The 17,629-nt window shown below is 43.8% G+C and overlaps 1 protein-coding gene across 2 annotated transcripts in view; it reads left to right on the forward strand.

Moving 5' to 3' along the window:
• IGFBPL1 (insulin like growth factor binding protein like 1) overlaps positions 1–17,629 on the forward strand; it is a 135,426-nt gene that overhangs the window by 112,170 nt on the left and 5,627 nt on the right. For both annotated transcript variants that reach the window (XM_073591232.1, XM_073591233.1), the window contains exon 3: positions 15,248–15,364. In XM_073591232.1, coding sequence (XP_073447333.1) covers positions 15,248–15,364 — 117 coding nt within the window. The remainder of the gene's footprint in view (positions 1–15,247; positions 15,365–17,629) is intronic.

The raw sequence follows: 17,629 nt of genomic DNA on the forward strand, positions 1-17,629 counted from the left end.
ATTTACAGTTAGTGTAGTGCGTCCTCCTCACAGTGTTCAGCTAAAGCTACAAGTTAATTTAGTGTGACCTCTGCACAGTGTTCAGCTAAAGCTACAAGTTAGTGTAGTGTGACCTCTGCACAGTGTTCAGCTAAAGCTACAAGTTAGTGTAGTGCATCCTCTGAACAGTGTTCAGCTAAAGCTACAAGTTAGTGTAGTGCACAGTGTTCAGCTAAAGCTACAAGTTAGTGTAGTGCGTCCTCCTCACAGTGTTCAGCTAAAGCTACAAGTTAGTGTAGTGCATCCTCCTCACAGTGTTCAGCTAAAGCTACAAATTTGTGCAGTGCGACCTCTGCACAGTGTTCAGCTAAAGCTACAAGTTAGTATAGTGCGTCCTCTGAACAGTGTTCAGTTAAAGCTACAAGTTAGTGTAGTGCACAGTGTTCAGCTAAAGCTGCAAGTTAGTGTACTGCGTCCTCCTCACAGTGTTCAGCTAAAGCTACAAGTTAGTGTAGTGCGACCTCTGCACAGTGTTCAGCTAAAGCTACAAGTTAGTGTAGTGCGTCCTCCTCACAGTGTTCAGCTAAAGCTACAAGTTAGTGTAGTACGACCTCTGCACAGTGTTCAGCTAAAGCTACAAGTTAGTGTAGTGCGACCTCTGCACAGTGTTCAGCTAAAGCCACAAGTTAGTGTAGTGCGTCCTCTGAACAGTGTTCAGCTAAAGCTACAAGTTAGTGTAGTGCACAGTGTTCAGCTAAAGTTACAAGTTAGTGTAGTGCATCCTCCTCACAGTGTCCAGCTAAAGCTACAAATTAGTGTAGTGCGTCCTCTGAACAGTGTTCAGCTAAAGCTACAAGTTAGTGTAGTGCACAGTGTTCAGCTAAAGTTACAAGTTAGTGTAGTGCGTCCTCTGAACAGTGTTCAGCTAAAGCTACAAGTTAGTGTAGTGCGTCCTCTGAACAGTGTTCAGCTAAATCTACAAGTTAGTGTAGTGCGACCTCTGCACAGTGTTCAGCTAAAGCTACAAGTTAGTGTAGTGCGTCCTCTGAACAGTGTTCAGCTAAAGCTACAAGTTAGTGTAGTGTGAACTCTGCGCAATGTTCAGCTAAAACTACCTGTAGAAGGTTGGTGGTGTTTTCCTGATCCTATCACTACCGCAGGCAGCTACATTATTTACACGTTAGTGTAGTGTGTCCTCTGCACAGTGTTCAGCTAAAGATATCTGTAGAAGGTTGGTGGTGTTTTCCTGATCCTATCACTACCGCAGGCAGCTACATTATTTACACGTTAGTGAAGTGCAACCTCTGCACAGTGTTCAGCTAAAGCTACCTGTAGAAGGTTGGTGGTGTTTTCCTGATCCTATCACTACCGCAGGCAGCTACATTATTTACACGTTAGTGTAGTGCGACCTCTGCACAGTGTTCAGCTAAAGCTATCTGTAGAAGGTTGGTGGTGTTTTCCTGATCCTATCACTACCGCAGGCAGCTTCATTATTTACACGTTAGTGTAGTGCGTCCTCTGCACAGTGTTCAGATAAAGCTACCTGTAGAATGTTGGTGGTGTTTTCCTGATCCTATCACTACTGCAGGCAGCTACATTATTTTAACGTTAGTGTAGTGCGTCCTCTTCACAGTGTTCAGCTAAAGCTACCTGTAGAAGGTTGGTGGTGTTTTCCTGATCCTATCACTACCGCAGGCAGCTACATTATTTTAACGTTGGTGTAGTGCGTCCTCTGCACAGTGTTCAGCTAAAGCTATAAGTTAGTGTAGTGCGACCTCTGCACAGTGTTCAGCTAAAGCTACCTGTAGAAGATTGGTGGTGTTCTCATACTACAGGCAGGCAGTTGGTTTTGCTAGCTGCAGTATCAGAGTATATATATATATATATATATATATATATATATATATATATCCCAGCGTAGTGCAGCTACATCTCACTGCAGGCCATTAGTATGTCTGGAAGGCCAACAAGGAGAGGCAGACAGTCACAAGCAAATAAAAGAGGGCAAGCAGGCTCTGTGTCTAGAGGCAACAGTGCTGGTCATGGAGACGGTGCATCCTCATCAGCACGTGGCCATGGGACACGCTTGGCCTTTTTTCGGCAGCTGGCCATGTTGAGCCGCAACATGCGGAAGACTTGGTCGAGTGGATGACCAAGCTGTCCTCATCCTCTCTCACCCATGCTCAGGGTACTTTGTCTGGCAAAGCAGCTGCCAACACGGCCTCTTCCCTCGGCTCAATGGCATCAGTGACTCCTTCCCTAGCCCCACCATGTCCTCCTGAGGAGTCCCTCGAACTGTTTGACCACAGTGTTGGGTACATGCTCCAGGAGGATGCCCAGCGTTTAGAAGGCTCTGATGATGATACTGAGCTAGATGTAGGCAGTAACGTGAGCACGGACAGAAGGACAGCAATCTGGCAGTCATGCTCCCCTTGCTGCAGCATACTGCCAGGTTTGCTCCAGTGATGAGAAGGGAGGGGATGATGAGGTCACTGACTCAACGTTGTTGCCTGAGAGGAGGAGGAGGGAGGAGGCACATCACCAACGAGGCAGGATACCCTCCAGGGGCCAGCCTAAGGGCAACACACTGACTGCATCACACCAAAAAGCTCCGCATGTGCAGGGCGCTGCTGTCTCTGCGCGTTATTCCAAAAGTTCTTTGGTGTGGGCCTTTTTTGAGACGAGTGCATCAGATCGCACCGCTGCTATTTGCAAGATATGTCTCAAGCGTATCTCACGTGGCCAAAACATCTCCCGCTTGGGCACCACATGCTTGACCAGACATATGTTGACCTGCCATGCAGTTCTTTGGCAAGCGTATCTAAAAGACCCACACCAAAGAACAAAAAGGACCTCTCCTCGCTCCTCATCAGCTGAGATCTCCAACCCCACTATACCTTCAGTCCTCTCTGAGACCTGCACTGAGAGGAATGGAGGTGTAGAATTAGGTGTGTCACAGCCAAGTACTTGTGGGCATTCTACTTTCGGTACACCAACGTCAGATTGTACCAGGCAAATTTCCCTGCCCCAGCTGCTGCACCGCTGAAAGAAGTTCGCTCCCAGCCATCCACATGCCCAGCGGTTGAATGCTAGCTTGGCAAAATTGCTAGCACTTCAACTGCTACCTTTTCAGTTGGTAGACTCTTCTCCCTTCCGTGAGTTTGTGGACTGTGCGGTTCCTCAATGGCAGGTACCCAAACGCCACTTTTTCTCACGGAAGGCGATTCTGGCTCTCTACCGGCATGTGGAAGGCAATGTCCATGCCTCCCTGGACAGGGCGGTCAGCGGTAAGGTGCATATTACCGCTGACTCATGGTCCAGCAAGCATGGACAGGGACGTTACCTAAGTTTCACGGCGCATTGGGTGACTCTGCTGGCAGCTGGGAAGGATGCAGGACAAGGTGCAGTAGTGTTAGAGGTTGTTCCGCCACTACACCTCCAAAATGCCACTACTAATGATTCTGACACACCTCTCTCCTCCACCCCCTCCTCTTCTTATTCCTCCATGGCCTCTTCCTGTGCTTTGTCCTCGATACCAGCAGTGCTCCGTAGGCGTTCAAAGGGCTACTCAAGTATGCAGGCCAAAAGATGCCATGTGGTGCTTGAGCTGGTGTGCTTGCGGGACAGGAGCCACACTGGGGCAGAGGTTCTGTCAGCTCTGCAGGGGCAGGTGCAGAGGTGGTTGACGCCATGCCAAATTAAGGCAGGAATGGTGGTTTGCGACAATGGCACCAACCTCCTCTCCGCCCTCCGACAGGGACAAATGACCCATGTGCCCTGTTTGGCTCACATCCTTAACTTGGTGGTTCAGCGGTTCTTGGGCAGGTACCCGGGCTTACAGGATGTCCTGAGGCAGGCCAGGAAAGTCTGTGTGCATTTCTGCCGGTCATATAATGCCAGTGCTTGGCTTGCAGACCTCCAAAAGGAATTTAACCTACCCAAGAACCGCCTAATCTGTGACATGCCCACCAGGTGGAACTCAACGTTGGCCATGCTACAGCGGCTGCACACGCAGCAGAGGGCCATCAATGAGTACCTGTGCGACTATGGCACCAGGACAGGGTCAGGGGAGCTTGGTTCTTTTTCCCCACGCCAGTGGGCCATGATCAGGGATGCATGCACTGTCCTGTCACCATTTGAGGAGGCCACGAGGATGGTGAGCAGTGACAGTGCATGCATCAGTGACACTGTCCCCCTTGTCCACTTGTTGCAGCACACACTGCGTGGAATAATGAACAGGGCACATGAGGCAGAACAGAGGCAGGAAGAGGAGGGCTTCCTTAGCTCTCAAGGCCCCCTTTATCCAGACAGTGTTCCTGCATGCCCGCCGATCACACAGGAAGAGGACGAGGAGGAGGAGGAGGATTGTGTCAGTATGGAGGTGGAGCCTGGCACTCAGCATCAGCAGCAGTCTTTAAGGGATCGTTTACAGTCCCAAGAAACACATGGACTTGTACGTGGCTGGGAGGAGGTGGCTGCAGATCATGTCATCTTTAGTGACCCAGAGGACTCCGGACCGAATTCCTCAGCAAATCTATGCTGCATGGCCTCCCTGATCCTTCAAAGCCTGCGGAAGGATCCTCGTATTCGTGGTATCAACCAGAAGGAACAATACTGGCTGGCAACCCTCCTTGATCCATGTTACAAGGGTAAGGTTGCGGACCTTATCTTGCCGTCGCAGAGGGAGCAGAGAATGAAATATCTTCAGGAGGCCTTGCAGAAAGGTCTGTGCAGCGCGTTCCCAGAGACTGGGAGGTTACAAACTCCTGTTTCTGGACAACGTGTTGCTGAGGCTTCGGTCAGTCAAAGAAGGAGCGGTGGAGAAGGTGGGCGTCTGACCGATGCGTTCAGACAATTTTTTTAGTCCGCAGCCCCAAGGTATGATCGGTTCCAGCAACCATCGCCAGCGTCTGTTTTACATGGTGCAGGAATACCTAGGGGCAAGATCTGACTTGGACACCTTTCCCACCGAAAATCCTCTAGGTTACTGGGTCTTGAGGATGCAAAATAATTATGGGGTATTCCTGCGCTATCGTGAACGGGGTTAGGGAGAGAGGAGGAGGGAAACCCAATCTCAATAAAACAAGGAAAAGCAGCATACACCGAATGGGGTACAGCCTGTCCCCAGTTACAACAAAAATGGAATAAAGTGTGATGCTGCGCTAATCCCAATGAGATAGGCGCATATTAGCTCTATGCTCGTGAGTGTCTAATAGTGCGCTCAAATTCAGTCTTTGCAACTGTAACAGAGCAATAAAAAGATGACCTAATATAACAGTTGTACCATTATGTGCTGATAGTGTGTATGGTCAAAAAGATCGTAGTATAAGTACACAATAAATAATAATAAATATAACGTGCACAGTGATTAGTGCTTAAACATCACAATAGCAAACATAAATATATGGGTGAATATAACATGGATAAAAATAGCAGTTGGCTCAGACTAACACCAGTCGCCAACTAGCTTAAATCAATATAAATGAACACATTCAAAAGTGAATATATAACCAAAGTGCATCCAGTGCAAGTTAAACGTGGCTAAGTGCCTAAAAAGTTCATAAATATGCATGCAAATCTGCGTGCAAGATATTATCAGGCTTTTTATGGCAAAGTGGGAAGAAGAAGCTGTTTTTAATAATCGACCAGAAGAACTTTTAATCTATAAACGATACATAGACGATATTTTTATAGTATGGGAAGGCGATGCACACCAGTTACACAATTTTTTGGATAAACTTAATTCGAACGATGTAAACATTCGACTAACATGGGATATAAGCGAGGAAAAGGTTACGTTCTTGGATCTGGATGTCTTACAGGAAGATTCAAGATTCTACACACAAACGCACTTTAAAAATGTTGACCGTAACAGCTACCTCCCATTAGAAAGCTGCCACCATAGGAATTGGCTTTACAATATCCCAAAGGGCCAGTTGATGCGGCTGAGAAGAAATTGCACGAAACTTCAAGTCTTCTATGAACAGGCAGAGAAGATTGAAGCAAGGTTCACTGCTAAAGGATATGACCAAACACTATTAAAGAAGAAAACCGCAGAGGTCGCAGTATTGGATCGCAACACATTGATCAAAGACAAAACCCCACAGAAACGTTCGATGGAAGGACCAGCGCTTATCCTCAACTACAACGCACAATACAGGAAAATAGAAAAAATAATTAGACGTCACTGGCATATTCTAATAACAGATCCACAGCTGAAAGAAAGACTGCCAAAAAACCCGAGATTTATCTACAAAAGGGCACCATCAATTCGAGATAAACTGGTGAAAACTGTGATAGAGCCTCCAAGGAAACCTTTTACGTTTTTTTCTGGGAAAGGATTTTTCCCTTGTAAAAGATGCTACGCATACCTAAGAACAAGATGCCCCAATGAGAAAGTGTTCCACTTTTCATCTACATCGACGGGGGACATCTATGAAGTTCGCAACTTTGTCTGTTGTAATACAGAAGGGGCCGTATATGCCTTACAATGTAGCTGCGGTCTGCAATACATAGGTCGCACTAAGAGACCGCTCAAAGTCTGCATCAAGGAGCATGTAAAAAATATTATCAACGGATACGATAAGCATAGCGTATCAAAACATTTCCTAATTCACCACAACAAAGATCCTTCCCAGCTTAAATTTTGGGGCATTGAACCCTATGTGAGGCACTGGCGGGGGGGACACAAGGTTAGGACTTTGAGCCAAATGGAATCCAGGTGGATTTTCACCATGGACACCTTCTCGCCAAGAGGCCTCAACATAGAATTTGATTTAAATTGTTTCCTGAGTAACTTCTAATTTTTAATCTTTAAATTATTATTTTTAATCTGTCCACGTTGAAGAGTCTTGTATACACTTTGTATATCCTATCTACACATGCCACCAGCATCCCCATATAGTGCTGATATGTAGGCATATGACGGAGTTTACACAATGTAGGGTATCCTACCACTACTAAAGAGATGAGCGTTTGCTATATACACCCACCGCTCTTTTTAGACCCGTAGGTATACTTATGTATGAATTACCTCTCTTCGCCACATACGTCCACACAATATCATTAGTCGTATATATTTTTACCTGGTATTAGCACTTATGTATGATTTGACTCTGTATAGGTTAGCTTGGATCTATTTTATTGTCTATTGTATATTGTTCTAGTGTGTCTAGATGCCTGTCCCAGACCGTGCGGATTTGTATATATCTTATATACAATTCTTTCAAATTCTCCATGTCATCGCTTTTACTTTGCTTATCTTAATGGTTTTTAATTTTGTAATTTTTTAATTTTTAATTAAATATACGTTTTTTATATATTAATTATTTTTTATGGAGAGATTACATAGCCATTTAATGTACTTTATAGCCATTTATTGTAATTTTTATCTTCACCTGCTTTTAACATGTCTTAATTGTGTAACATGTTTGAAGCTCCATGTCCTCTGCCTGATTATCGACCTGTGTAGGCTGAGGAGATATCCACCGCCATACACAGACGATCGATCACTTGGCTGGCCGGTACTCTATGCCTATTTCCCCCTCTGCTGACAGTCACAAAGTATGTTGATGTGGGCTGGCTAGATGAGGCGGGGCTGCTACTGCGAGGCGCCCGCCCCTGTTACTGTGACTGGCCGACTACCATCCTAGCTGCGCCCACTAGTCTCAGGCAAAATGGCCGCCGGAATACTTCCTGGCGGCTCTGGGAAAATGGCCGCTCATTATAGTCTATGGGGCGCTATTTAAAGACTTCTAGAGTGCCTCCCTGTATCCCCTGAAGAAGTCACGTGATCGTGACGTCACGCGTAGGGACGGGACAGGCACTCTCTGACAGTTATTGGCATTACGAGCTCGCCGCTCGTCGGATCTCCATCCGTTTTTTAACGGTTTATGTGAGTACTGTATTTTATGTTATAATAAAAGTGATACGCTTCCATACAATACTACACTATTGTGGGCTTCCTTTCTTAATTTATCTGGGTGACCCCGGGACACTACTTGAAAGGACCAGACGCCCCTACAAGAGAAGCGATCAGGATAGGACCATATTTCCACCACCCTCCATTACAGATTATACCCATGGTCTCTACAAAGGCTGCCATGCCTCTGAGTGGCTAAACGCGATTACCCCATTACCTTCAGGTAAGGGGCCACTGCCCACCAATGTGCACACTGTTGCATGAAGACTGACCACTACTGTCACCCATGTTTAGCACGGAAGTCATTACACGTTTTATGGACTTTGATTGATTGTTTTTTACCGCAAGGAGCACTGCACCTGATAATATCTTGCACGCAGATTTGCATGCATATTTATGAACTTTTTAGGCACTTAGCCACGTTTAACTTACACTGGATGCACTTTGGTTATATATGCACTTTTGAATGTGTTCATTTATATTGATTTAAGCTAGTTGGCGACTGGTGTTAGTCTGAGCCAACTGCTATTTTTATCCACGTTATATTCACCCATATATTTATGTTTGCTATTGTGATGTTTAAGCACTAATCATGTGCACGTTATATTTATTATTATTTATTGTGTACTTATACTACGATCTTTTTGACCATACACACTATCAGCACATAATGGTACAACTGTCATATTAGGTCATCTTTTTATTGCTCTGTTACAGTTGCAAAGACTGAATTTGAGCGCACTATTAGACACTCACGAGCATAGAGCTAATATGCGCCTATCTCATTGGGTCTTGAGGATGGATCACTGGCCAGAGCTTGCACAGTATGCAATTGAGCTACTGGCCAGTCCTGCATCCAGCGTTCTTTCGGAACGCACATTCAGTGCTGCTGGAGGCTTTGTAACCGATCACAGGGTGCGTCTGTCCACCGACTCGGTCGGTCGACTGACCTTTATAAAAATAAATCAGTCTTGGATCACCACCAGCTACCAAGCACCTGATGCTGATGTAACCGAATTAATTTTTTTGAAATGTCAGATCCCTTCAAAGACTGCCTATGCTGATGCTGAGTGACTATCCTGTTATACTGAGTAATTATCCTCTTCCTCCTCAATGATCATGATGATAGCTTGTAAGAACATTTTTGGTTCTGGGCGCCACCAGTCCCGCCACCAGTGCCTAAGGCCCAATTTTTCAGCCCCTGTTGAACAGGGGCGTGTAATTACAATTTTTATGCAATTCTTTGCAGCAGGGCTTGTTCCTGCCCTCCAACTAGAGTATCTGTGAGGGTTTACAGTGTTGTGGCACCAGCACCAGTGCCTAAGGCCCAATTTTTCAGCCCCTGTTTAACAGGGGAGTGTAATTACAATTTTTGATGCAATTCTTTGCAGCAGGGCTAGTTCCTGCGCTCCAACTAGAGTATCTGTGAGGGGTTGCAGTGTTGTGGCACCAGCACCAGTGCCTAAGGCCCAATTTTTCAGTCCCTGTTTAACAGGGGCATGTAATTACAATTTTTGATGCAATTCTTTGCAGCAGGGCTAGTTCCTGCGCTCCAACTAGAGTATCTGTGAGGGGTTGCAGTGTTGTGGCACCAGCACCAGTGCCTAAGGCCCAATTTTTCAGCCCCTGTTCAACAGGGACATGTAATTAGAATTCTTGATCTAATATTTCACAGCAGGGCCCGTTTCTGCGCCCACCAAGAGTATCTGTGAGGACTTACAGTGTTGTAGCACCAGCACCACCACCACCACCAAACGCCCAATTTTTCTGCCCCTGATCAACAGGGGCATGTAATTACAATTCTTGATCTAATATTTCACAGCAGGGCCCTGTGAGTGCTTACAGTGTTGTGGCCACAACAACACCTAAGGCCCAAATTTCTGCTGAGTATATAGGGCAGGCCCCTACTTTCAAACATCCAACTTACAAACGACTCCTACTTGCAAACGGAAGGAGACAACAGAAAGTGAGATGAAATCTACCCCTAGGAAGGGAAATTCTCTCCTGTATGAGTTAATATGGGAAAAACTTTTCTCGTTTCCACTGATGCTTTATCACCAATCCTTATTTCACAAAAAACCCCAAATTTTCAAAAAACATTTGTCATTGGGACAAAAAGTGAGGTGAAATCTTCTGAAGAGGAGCACAGACAGCAAAACAAATGTCACAGGGGTGATAGCCCTTCCCTAGGTTTTCCAAAAAGCTTAAAATAGATTTTTTGGCTGGAGCTAAACACATTAAAAATGTACCAGTTCAAAATTACAAACAGATTCTACTTAACAACAAACCTACAGTCCCTGTCTTGTTTGCACTGCCTGTATACTGCTGTTCAGAGTATATAGGGCCTGGGGGCCCCACACCTTTCCTTTTTTAATTTGGGTGCGGGGTTCCCCTTAATATCCATACAAGACCCAAAGGGCCTGGTAATGGACTTGGGAGTACCCATGCCATTTGTCTCACTGATTTTCATCCATATTGCCAGGACCCGACATTACATTACATTTTTTTAAATGACTTTTTTTCCTTTAAAAATGACATTTTGTGCAGGGACTGTTCTAAGCACGGGAAACACACGCCACTTTACAGGCATACTATAGACACCCCCCAGGTACGATATTTAAAGGAATATTTCACTTTTTTTTACTTTAAGCATCATTAAAATCACTGCTTCTGAAAAAACGGCCATTTTTAAAACTTTTTTTTGCATTGATTCATGTCCCCAAACCCTTTTTAGGACAATACCATGCAAATTAGCCTTTAAAATGAGCACTTTTGATTTTGAACGTTCGAGTTCCATAGACGTCAATGGGGTTCTAAAGTTCGTGCAAATTTTCGGTCCGTTCGCAGGTTCTGGTGCGAACAGAACCGAGGGGTGTTCGGCTCATCCCTAGTACAGAGCAGGTAAGTATAACGTGTTTGTTATTTTTAACACAAAAAGACTTTAGTATCACCTTAGCATAAACAAGAACTTGTACTTTACATTTGTTTAAAGAGGTTGTAAAGGCAGAAGGTTTTTCATCTTAATGCATTTTATACATTAAGATAAAAAACCTTCTGTATGCAGCAGCACCCCCTAATACTTACCTGAGCCTCATCTCGATCCAGCGATGTCCACGAGTCCCTCGGCCGTCCAGGATTCTCCCTCCTAATTGGCTGAGACACAGCAGTGGCACCATTGGCTCTCGCTGCTGTCATTCAAAGTCAGTTAGCCAATCAGGAAAGAGAGGGTCATGGCTGAGCCGCAGCTCTGTGTCTGAATGGACACACGGAGCTGCAGCTCGGCTTTGGTGCCCTCATAGCAAGCTGCTTGCTGTGGGATAGGGATGAGCCGAACGCCCCCCCTGGTCGGTTTGCAGCAGAACATGTGAACAGGCAAAAAATTTGTTTAAACCCCAATTAAAATCTATGGGACACGAACGTGAAAAATCAAAAGTGCTAATTTTAAAGGCTTATATGCAAGTTATTGCCATAAAAAAGTGTTTGTGGATCCGGGTCCTGCCCCAGGGGACATGAATCAATGCAAAAAAAGTTTTAAAAATGGTCGTTTTTTCGGGAGCAGTGATATTAATAATGCTTACAGTGAAACAATAAAAATGTTCCTTTTAAATATCATGCCTGGGGGGTGTTCTTATTATGCCTGTAAAGTAGCGCATCTTTCCCATGTTTATAACAGTGCCACAGCAAAATGACATTTCTAAAGGAAAAAATTTCATTTAAGGCTGCTTGTGGTTGTAATGTATTGTCGGATCCCGGCAATATAGATAAAAATACCAATAAAAAATAGAGTGGATGTCCCCCCCCAAAAAAAAAAAATCCATACCAGGCCCTTCAGGTCTGGTATGGGTATATTAAGGGGAACCCCGCACCCACATTTAAAAAAAAATGGCGTGGGGGTCCCCCAGGCACTATATACTCTGAACTGCAGTATATATACTATACGACCTGCTCTATATACTCTTCAGAAAATTGGGCCTTAGGTGTTGGTGGTACCAGAACACTGTAAGCCCTCACAGTTACTCTTGGTGGGCGCAGGAACGGGCCCTGCTGTGAAATATTATATCAAGAACTGTAATTACATGCCCCTGTTAAACGGGGGCAGAAAAATTGGGCCTTGGGTGATGGTGGTGGTGGTGCCACAACACTGTAACCCTTCACAGATACTCTTGTTGGGCACAGGAACAGGAGTGACTGTGGACAAGAAGCCGATGGAATAGGCCGCTTTGGCAGCTGCGTTGGAAGGCAAACTACTCTGAGCCTGGGTGACAGAGGATGAGGACGGCTTTGTTATCCACTCCACCAACTCTTCTGTATGTTGTGGCTCAATAACACAGCCAGAAGCAGCAAAATAAGGACAAGCGTGTTCCACGGCCACCTGCAGAGGATGCACCATGTCCACGACCACCACTGTTGACTGTAGACACAGAGGCTGCTTGCCCTCTTTTAGTGGCCTGTGAGCATCTGCCTCTCCTTGGTGGCCTTCCGGACATGATGTATTTTTTGTTTTGCAACACCACACTACACTGTATTAGATACTGTGTACACCGCCTGCACGGTATTAGCAACTGCACAACGGCTGCACTGTATTGTATACTGTGTACACCACCAGAAGTGTAGTAGAAACTGTACACACTGTATTAGATACTGTATACATTGCCTGCACTGTATTAGCAACTGTACACCACAGAATGCAATCTGTATATATAGGCTACACTGGAAGCAGAGTGTATGTGTGTGTGTGTGTGTGTGTGTGTGTGTGTGTGTGTATATATATATATATATATATATATATATATATATATATATATTAAATACACTGCCACTAACTGAATAACCTACCTGCTTAATCTAAATCAAGCTATCTCTCTGTCCACGCCAACAACACTACACACGATCACCGTGTAAGCAGCCTCATATAGTGTGGGGCGTGGACTTAGTCCCCCTGAGCCGTGATTGGCCAAAGGCACCCTGCCATTGGCCAATCATGGCTCTCATAGTAGAGTGCGCTATGATTGGCCAAAGCATGCAAGTCAGGTGCATGCTTTGGCCAATCATACAGCAATGCACTGCGATCTAGCAGTGCATTATGGGGCATTCTGTGGAGCTCAAATTTTCCACGAACGCCCCATATGTTCGGTTCGTTTTAGAACAAACAGACACCCGATGTTCGAGTCAAACTTACGATCGACTCGAACCGTGGGCTCATCCCTACTGTGGGGGCACTTAACAGGAGGGAGAGGCCAGGAGCAGCGAAGCAGCGAAGAGGGAACCTCGAAGAGGAGTATCTTGGCTGCTCTGTGCAAATCTATTTGCACAGAGGAGGTAAGTATAACATGTTTTATATATATATATATATATATATATATATATATATATATATATATATATATATATATATATAATTTTTTTTTTTTTAAAGAGACTTTACAATCGCTTTAACAGCATCTGTTTATTTTTAGTATGTAATACATTTAGACATACTGTATATTTTAGAATTTTTAAACATGGCTTTCTATTTATGTATAAAAGCACCATTTCATTAACTGCTTGCCGACCAGCCGCCGTCATTATACAGCGGCAGGTCAGCGTGTTCCCGCGAGCCGTCATAGCTGTATGTTGGCCCTTTAAGCAGGGATAGCAGGCAGGGCGGGGGAATCAATGCGTGTGGCCGGTGGTCGTGATGACCGCCGGCCAGCGCGATCGCGGGCACGAGAGCCACCAGAACAGGGACGTGTGTGTGTGTTTGTGTGTGTGTGTGAACACTTAAATCCCTGTTCTGTGAGGAGAGGAGAAGAGACAGATTGTGTGTTCCTACTAGCTAGACACGATCATGAGAACACGAGGAAACACATTTAACCCCTTGATCGCCCCCTAGTGTCAACCCCTTCTCTGCCAGTGACATTTACACAGTAATCAGTGCATTTTTATAGCACTGATCGCTGTATAAATGTCAGTGGTCCCACAAATGTGTCAAAAGTGTCCGCTCTGTCCGCCATAATGTTGCAGTCCCAATAAAAATTGCAGTAATAAAATAATAATAAAAATGCCATAATTCTTTCCCGTAGTTTGTAGACGCTATAACATTTGTGTAAACCAATCAATTTTTTTATTTTTTTTGTTTTTTATTACCAAAAATATGTAGAAAAATACACATTGGCCTGAACTGAGGAAAAATGAGCTTTTTTTAAAAAAAATTGGGGATATTTATTATAGCTAAAAGTACAAAATATCGTGTTTTTTTTTTTTTTTCAAAATTGTCGCTCATTCTGTTTATAGCGCAAAAAATAAAAACTGCAGAGGTAATCAAATACCACCAAAAATGCTCTATTTGTGGGACATCAATTTTGTTTGGGTACAGCATCGCACGACCGCGGAATTGTCAGTTAAAGCGACGCAGTGCCGTATAGCAAAAAATGGCCTAGTCATTAAGCAGGCAAATCTTCCGGGGCTGACGTGGTTAAAGGGTTAATTTACCTTTTCAGAAAAAATAAAAAGGTGAACTAACGCCTACCTCCTTGTCCCCACTGTACCTACCTCCATGGATGATGAGCTGGCAGTGTCCATGCAGCCATTACAGTGGTTCATGGGTTTGAAAACCTTTACTTTTAGGCCAAAGTTGAAAACTCTGTTACAGCACATCGCAATGCACAGATGCATTATTGATTGGAAAGTTATAGGTTCTACAAACTGTGGTATAGATACTGAATTTTTTATTTTTTAAATACTACTAATGGTGGTGATCAGCAACTTATAGTGGGACTGTGATAGTGCAGCAGATAATCTGACTAGAACTGATGCGAGGAGGAACTGACTAACTGACATTGGCATCACCAGTGAAACGAATACAGTATATAGTGATCAGAGCTGAAAGTATACACAATCACTGTACTAACCACATGTGCTGAGAAGGGGTTAACATCTAAGGCAATCAAGGGGTTAATTGTGGGTCTAACAATCTTTCCACTGTGTGGTGTTTTACTAAGCAATGTGCCGGTTTTTACTCCCTGCTGTGCAGATCACTGCTGTATGAAGAGGGCCCTGTGTTGTTTACCAACACAGGGCTTTCTTTTGGCATTTGCAGAGCCAATCAGCGGGTCCCAGCCATAAATCATTGGCCAGGACCCACTGATCAGATTGTGCTGTAGCGAGTGACAGCACCATCTTCCAAGTCTGCACGCACATGCACGAGAAGACCTGGAACAAAGCCCCGAAATACAGGTACGTGATTGTGCCTGTACGAACCAACCTGCCATAATTAATGTAGTGCAGCGGGTTGCCAAGCGGTTAATACATATGACTGGCGGGTATTATTGAAATATCAGGCTTACCTATTTCCATGTGTTTTTGAAGGTGTCCGAGTCTCCTAAAGGAGTACGAATATTTGAGGACCTACCTGGAGACAGGGTGAATGTTGCTGTTCAAGTACGTGGTGGGCCTTCTCGTCATGAAAGTTCCAGCTGGGTAATGGTGAGTTCAAAACATAAACTTTTGGAAGTACTGGATGATTTACTACTTTTCAATACATTTTTATTAAAAATTTCAATAACGGGAAATATAGTGGAATAAAAAAAATGCACAGCAGTAAAAATAGTAATTTGAAAAACGAATCTGTACTTTTTAACAAGCTACATGTGTTTATGAAACCTAGTGTTTACGATGCTCCACTGACAGGCAAAATGCTCACTAGGCTAAACTTAATGGCTGGCACTTTTATAGGGAACAGGACTTCATTGAAATGAGCTCTACATTTGGAGAAGAGATAATAGAGAATTGAAAAGGAATATGTTAGTGAGAGGAAAAGCAGTGCAAAAGGTGCTGGATGGAAGGATCCTGAGATTGTAATAGCCACCTTTTTGGGAGGTTGCATTTCCAATGACATCAGATTGAATTGAGGAAATGTATTCTCCCTCTAGTGGGTCCAGATACATTTTGGAATGTGTATGTTGATGCTTTCTGTATTGCAGAGTTTTTTTTAAGATAATTTAGGGTACTTATAGGATCTGTATTTAACTACTTACGTCGGCTTGTACACAGTGGCCAACAGGGGAGCCAATCAGCGGGTGGGGTGGACTCGATGTCCGCCGGCCACCCGCGATCGTTCCACGCTGTGACAGAACAGGGATCTGCCTGTGTAAACAAGGCAAATCTCCATTCTGACAGGGGAGATCACACAGATCCTGTCTTTCTGCTATGCAGGAAGATGGATCTGTGTGTTTCCCCAGTCACACAGTTCCCCATACAGTTAGTAAACACACTGAGGGAACACATTTAATCCCTTGATCGCTCCTGATGTTAACCCCTTCCCTGCCAGTGTCATTAGTACAATAACAGTGCATATTTTTAGCAATGATCACTGTAATGTCACTGGTTCCCAAAAAAGTGTCAAATGTCAGTTAGGTGTCTGATCTTTCCGTCGCAATGTTGCAGTCCTGCTAAAAATCACTGATCACCACCATTACTAGTAAAAAATAAAAAAAATAAATAAAAACGCCATAAAGCTATCCCCTGTTTTGTAGACACGATAACTTTTGTGCAAACCAATCAATATACGCTTATTGCGATATTTTTGGTAAAATAAAATAAATATGTAGAATAATGCATATTGACCAAAACTGGTGAAGAAATTAGTTTTCTTTTTACATTTTTTGGGGGGGATATTTACTATAGCAAAAAGTAAAAAAATATTATTATATATATTTTTTTTTTTTTTGTTTATAGCACAAAAAATAAAAACCACAAAGGTGATCAAATACCACCAAAAGAAAGCTCTATTTGTGGGGGAAAAAGGACATCAATTTTGTTTGGGTACAGCATCACACGACCGCACAATTGTCAGTTAAAGCGATGCAGTGCCGTATCGCAAAAAATGGCCTGGTCATTAAGGGGGAAAATCTTCCAGTCCTTAAGTGGTTAATATATATATAGTGCTTATTATACATATTTTATTTATGTAGTATGCGGGGCCCTAAAGAATACAAAGAGTATATTTTCATTTAGTTTTTTTACTTCTGTGCTAAATGTCTTGAATTCATTTTGGCTATGCTTAGAGTCTCAGTTTAAAAGAGACGGCACAAAAGTAAGTTAATGCTGGCCCATCTCATTTTAGATCAAAACTCTGTGAATAGTGTGGTAGAAGGACCCTGTATTATTATTATTATTATTATTATTATTATTTTTCAGGATTTTTAAAGCGCCAACAGTTTGCGCATTGCTTTACAACATGAGGGCAGACAGTACAGTTACATAACAATTCAATACAGGAGGAATCAGAGGGCCCTGCTCGTTAGAGCTTACAATCTAGAAGGGATGGTCAAGGGATACAAAAGGTAATAGCTGTGGGGGGTGAGCTGATGGAGAAAATAAAAGCACAGTTGTTAGGTAGAGGCAGAATAGGCTTCTCTGACGAGGAGTATTTTCAGGGATCATCTAAAAGCAAGCAGAGTAGCAGATAGTTGGACGGATTGGGGTAAGGATCTCCATAGGATGGGAGATGTTCGGAAAAAGTCCTGAAGGCGAGCATGGGAGGAGGTGATGAGGGAGCTAGAGAGCAGGAGATCTTGGGAGGAATGAAGAGATCGATTAGGTTGGTATTTTGAGACTAGGCTAGTGATGTAGATGGGAGCAGAATTGTGGATGGCTTTGTAAATTGTTGTTGGTATTTTGAATTTAATTTGTTGGGTGAGTGGAAATGAATAATTATTTATTACAGTAAAACTGGACTCTGGGTATGTT

Source organism: Aquarana catesbeiana, linkage group LG01 (assembly GCF_042186555.1).
Source record: "Aquarana catesbeiana isolate 2022-GZ linkage group LG01, ASM4218655v1, whole genome shotgun sequence".
Lineage (NCBI taxonomy): Eukaryota > Metazoa > Chordata > Amphibia > Anura > Ranidae > Aquarana > Aquarana catesbeiana.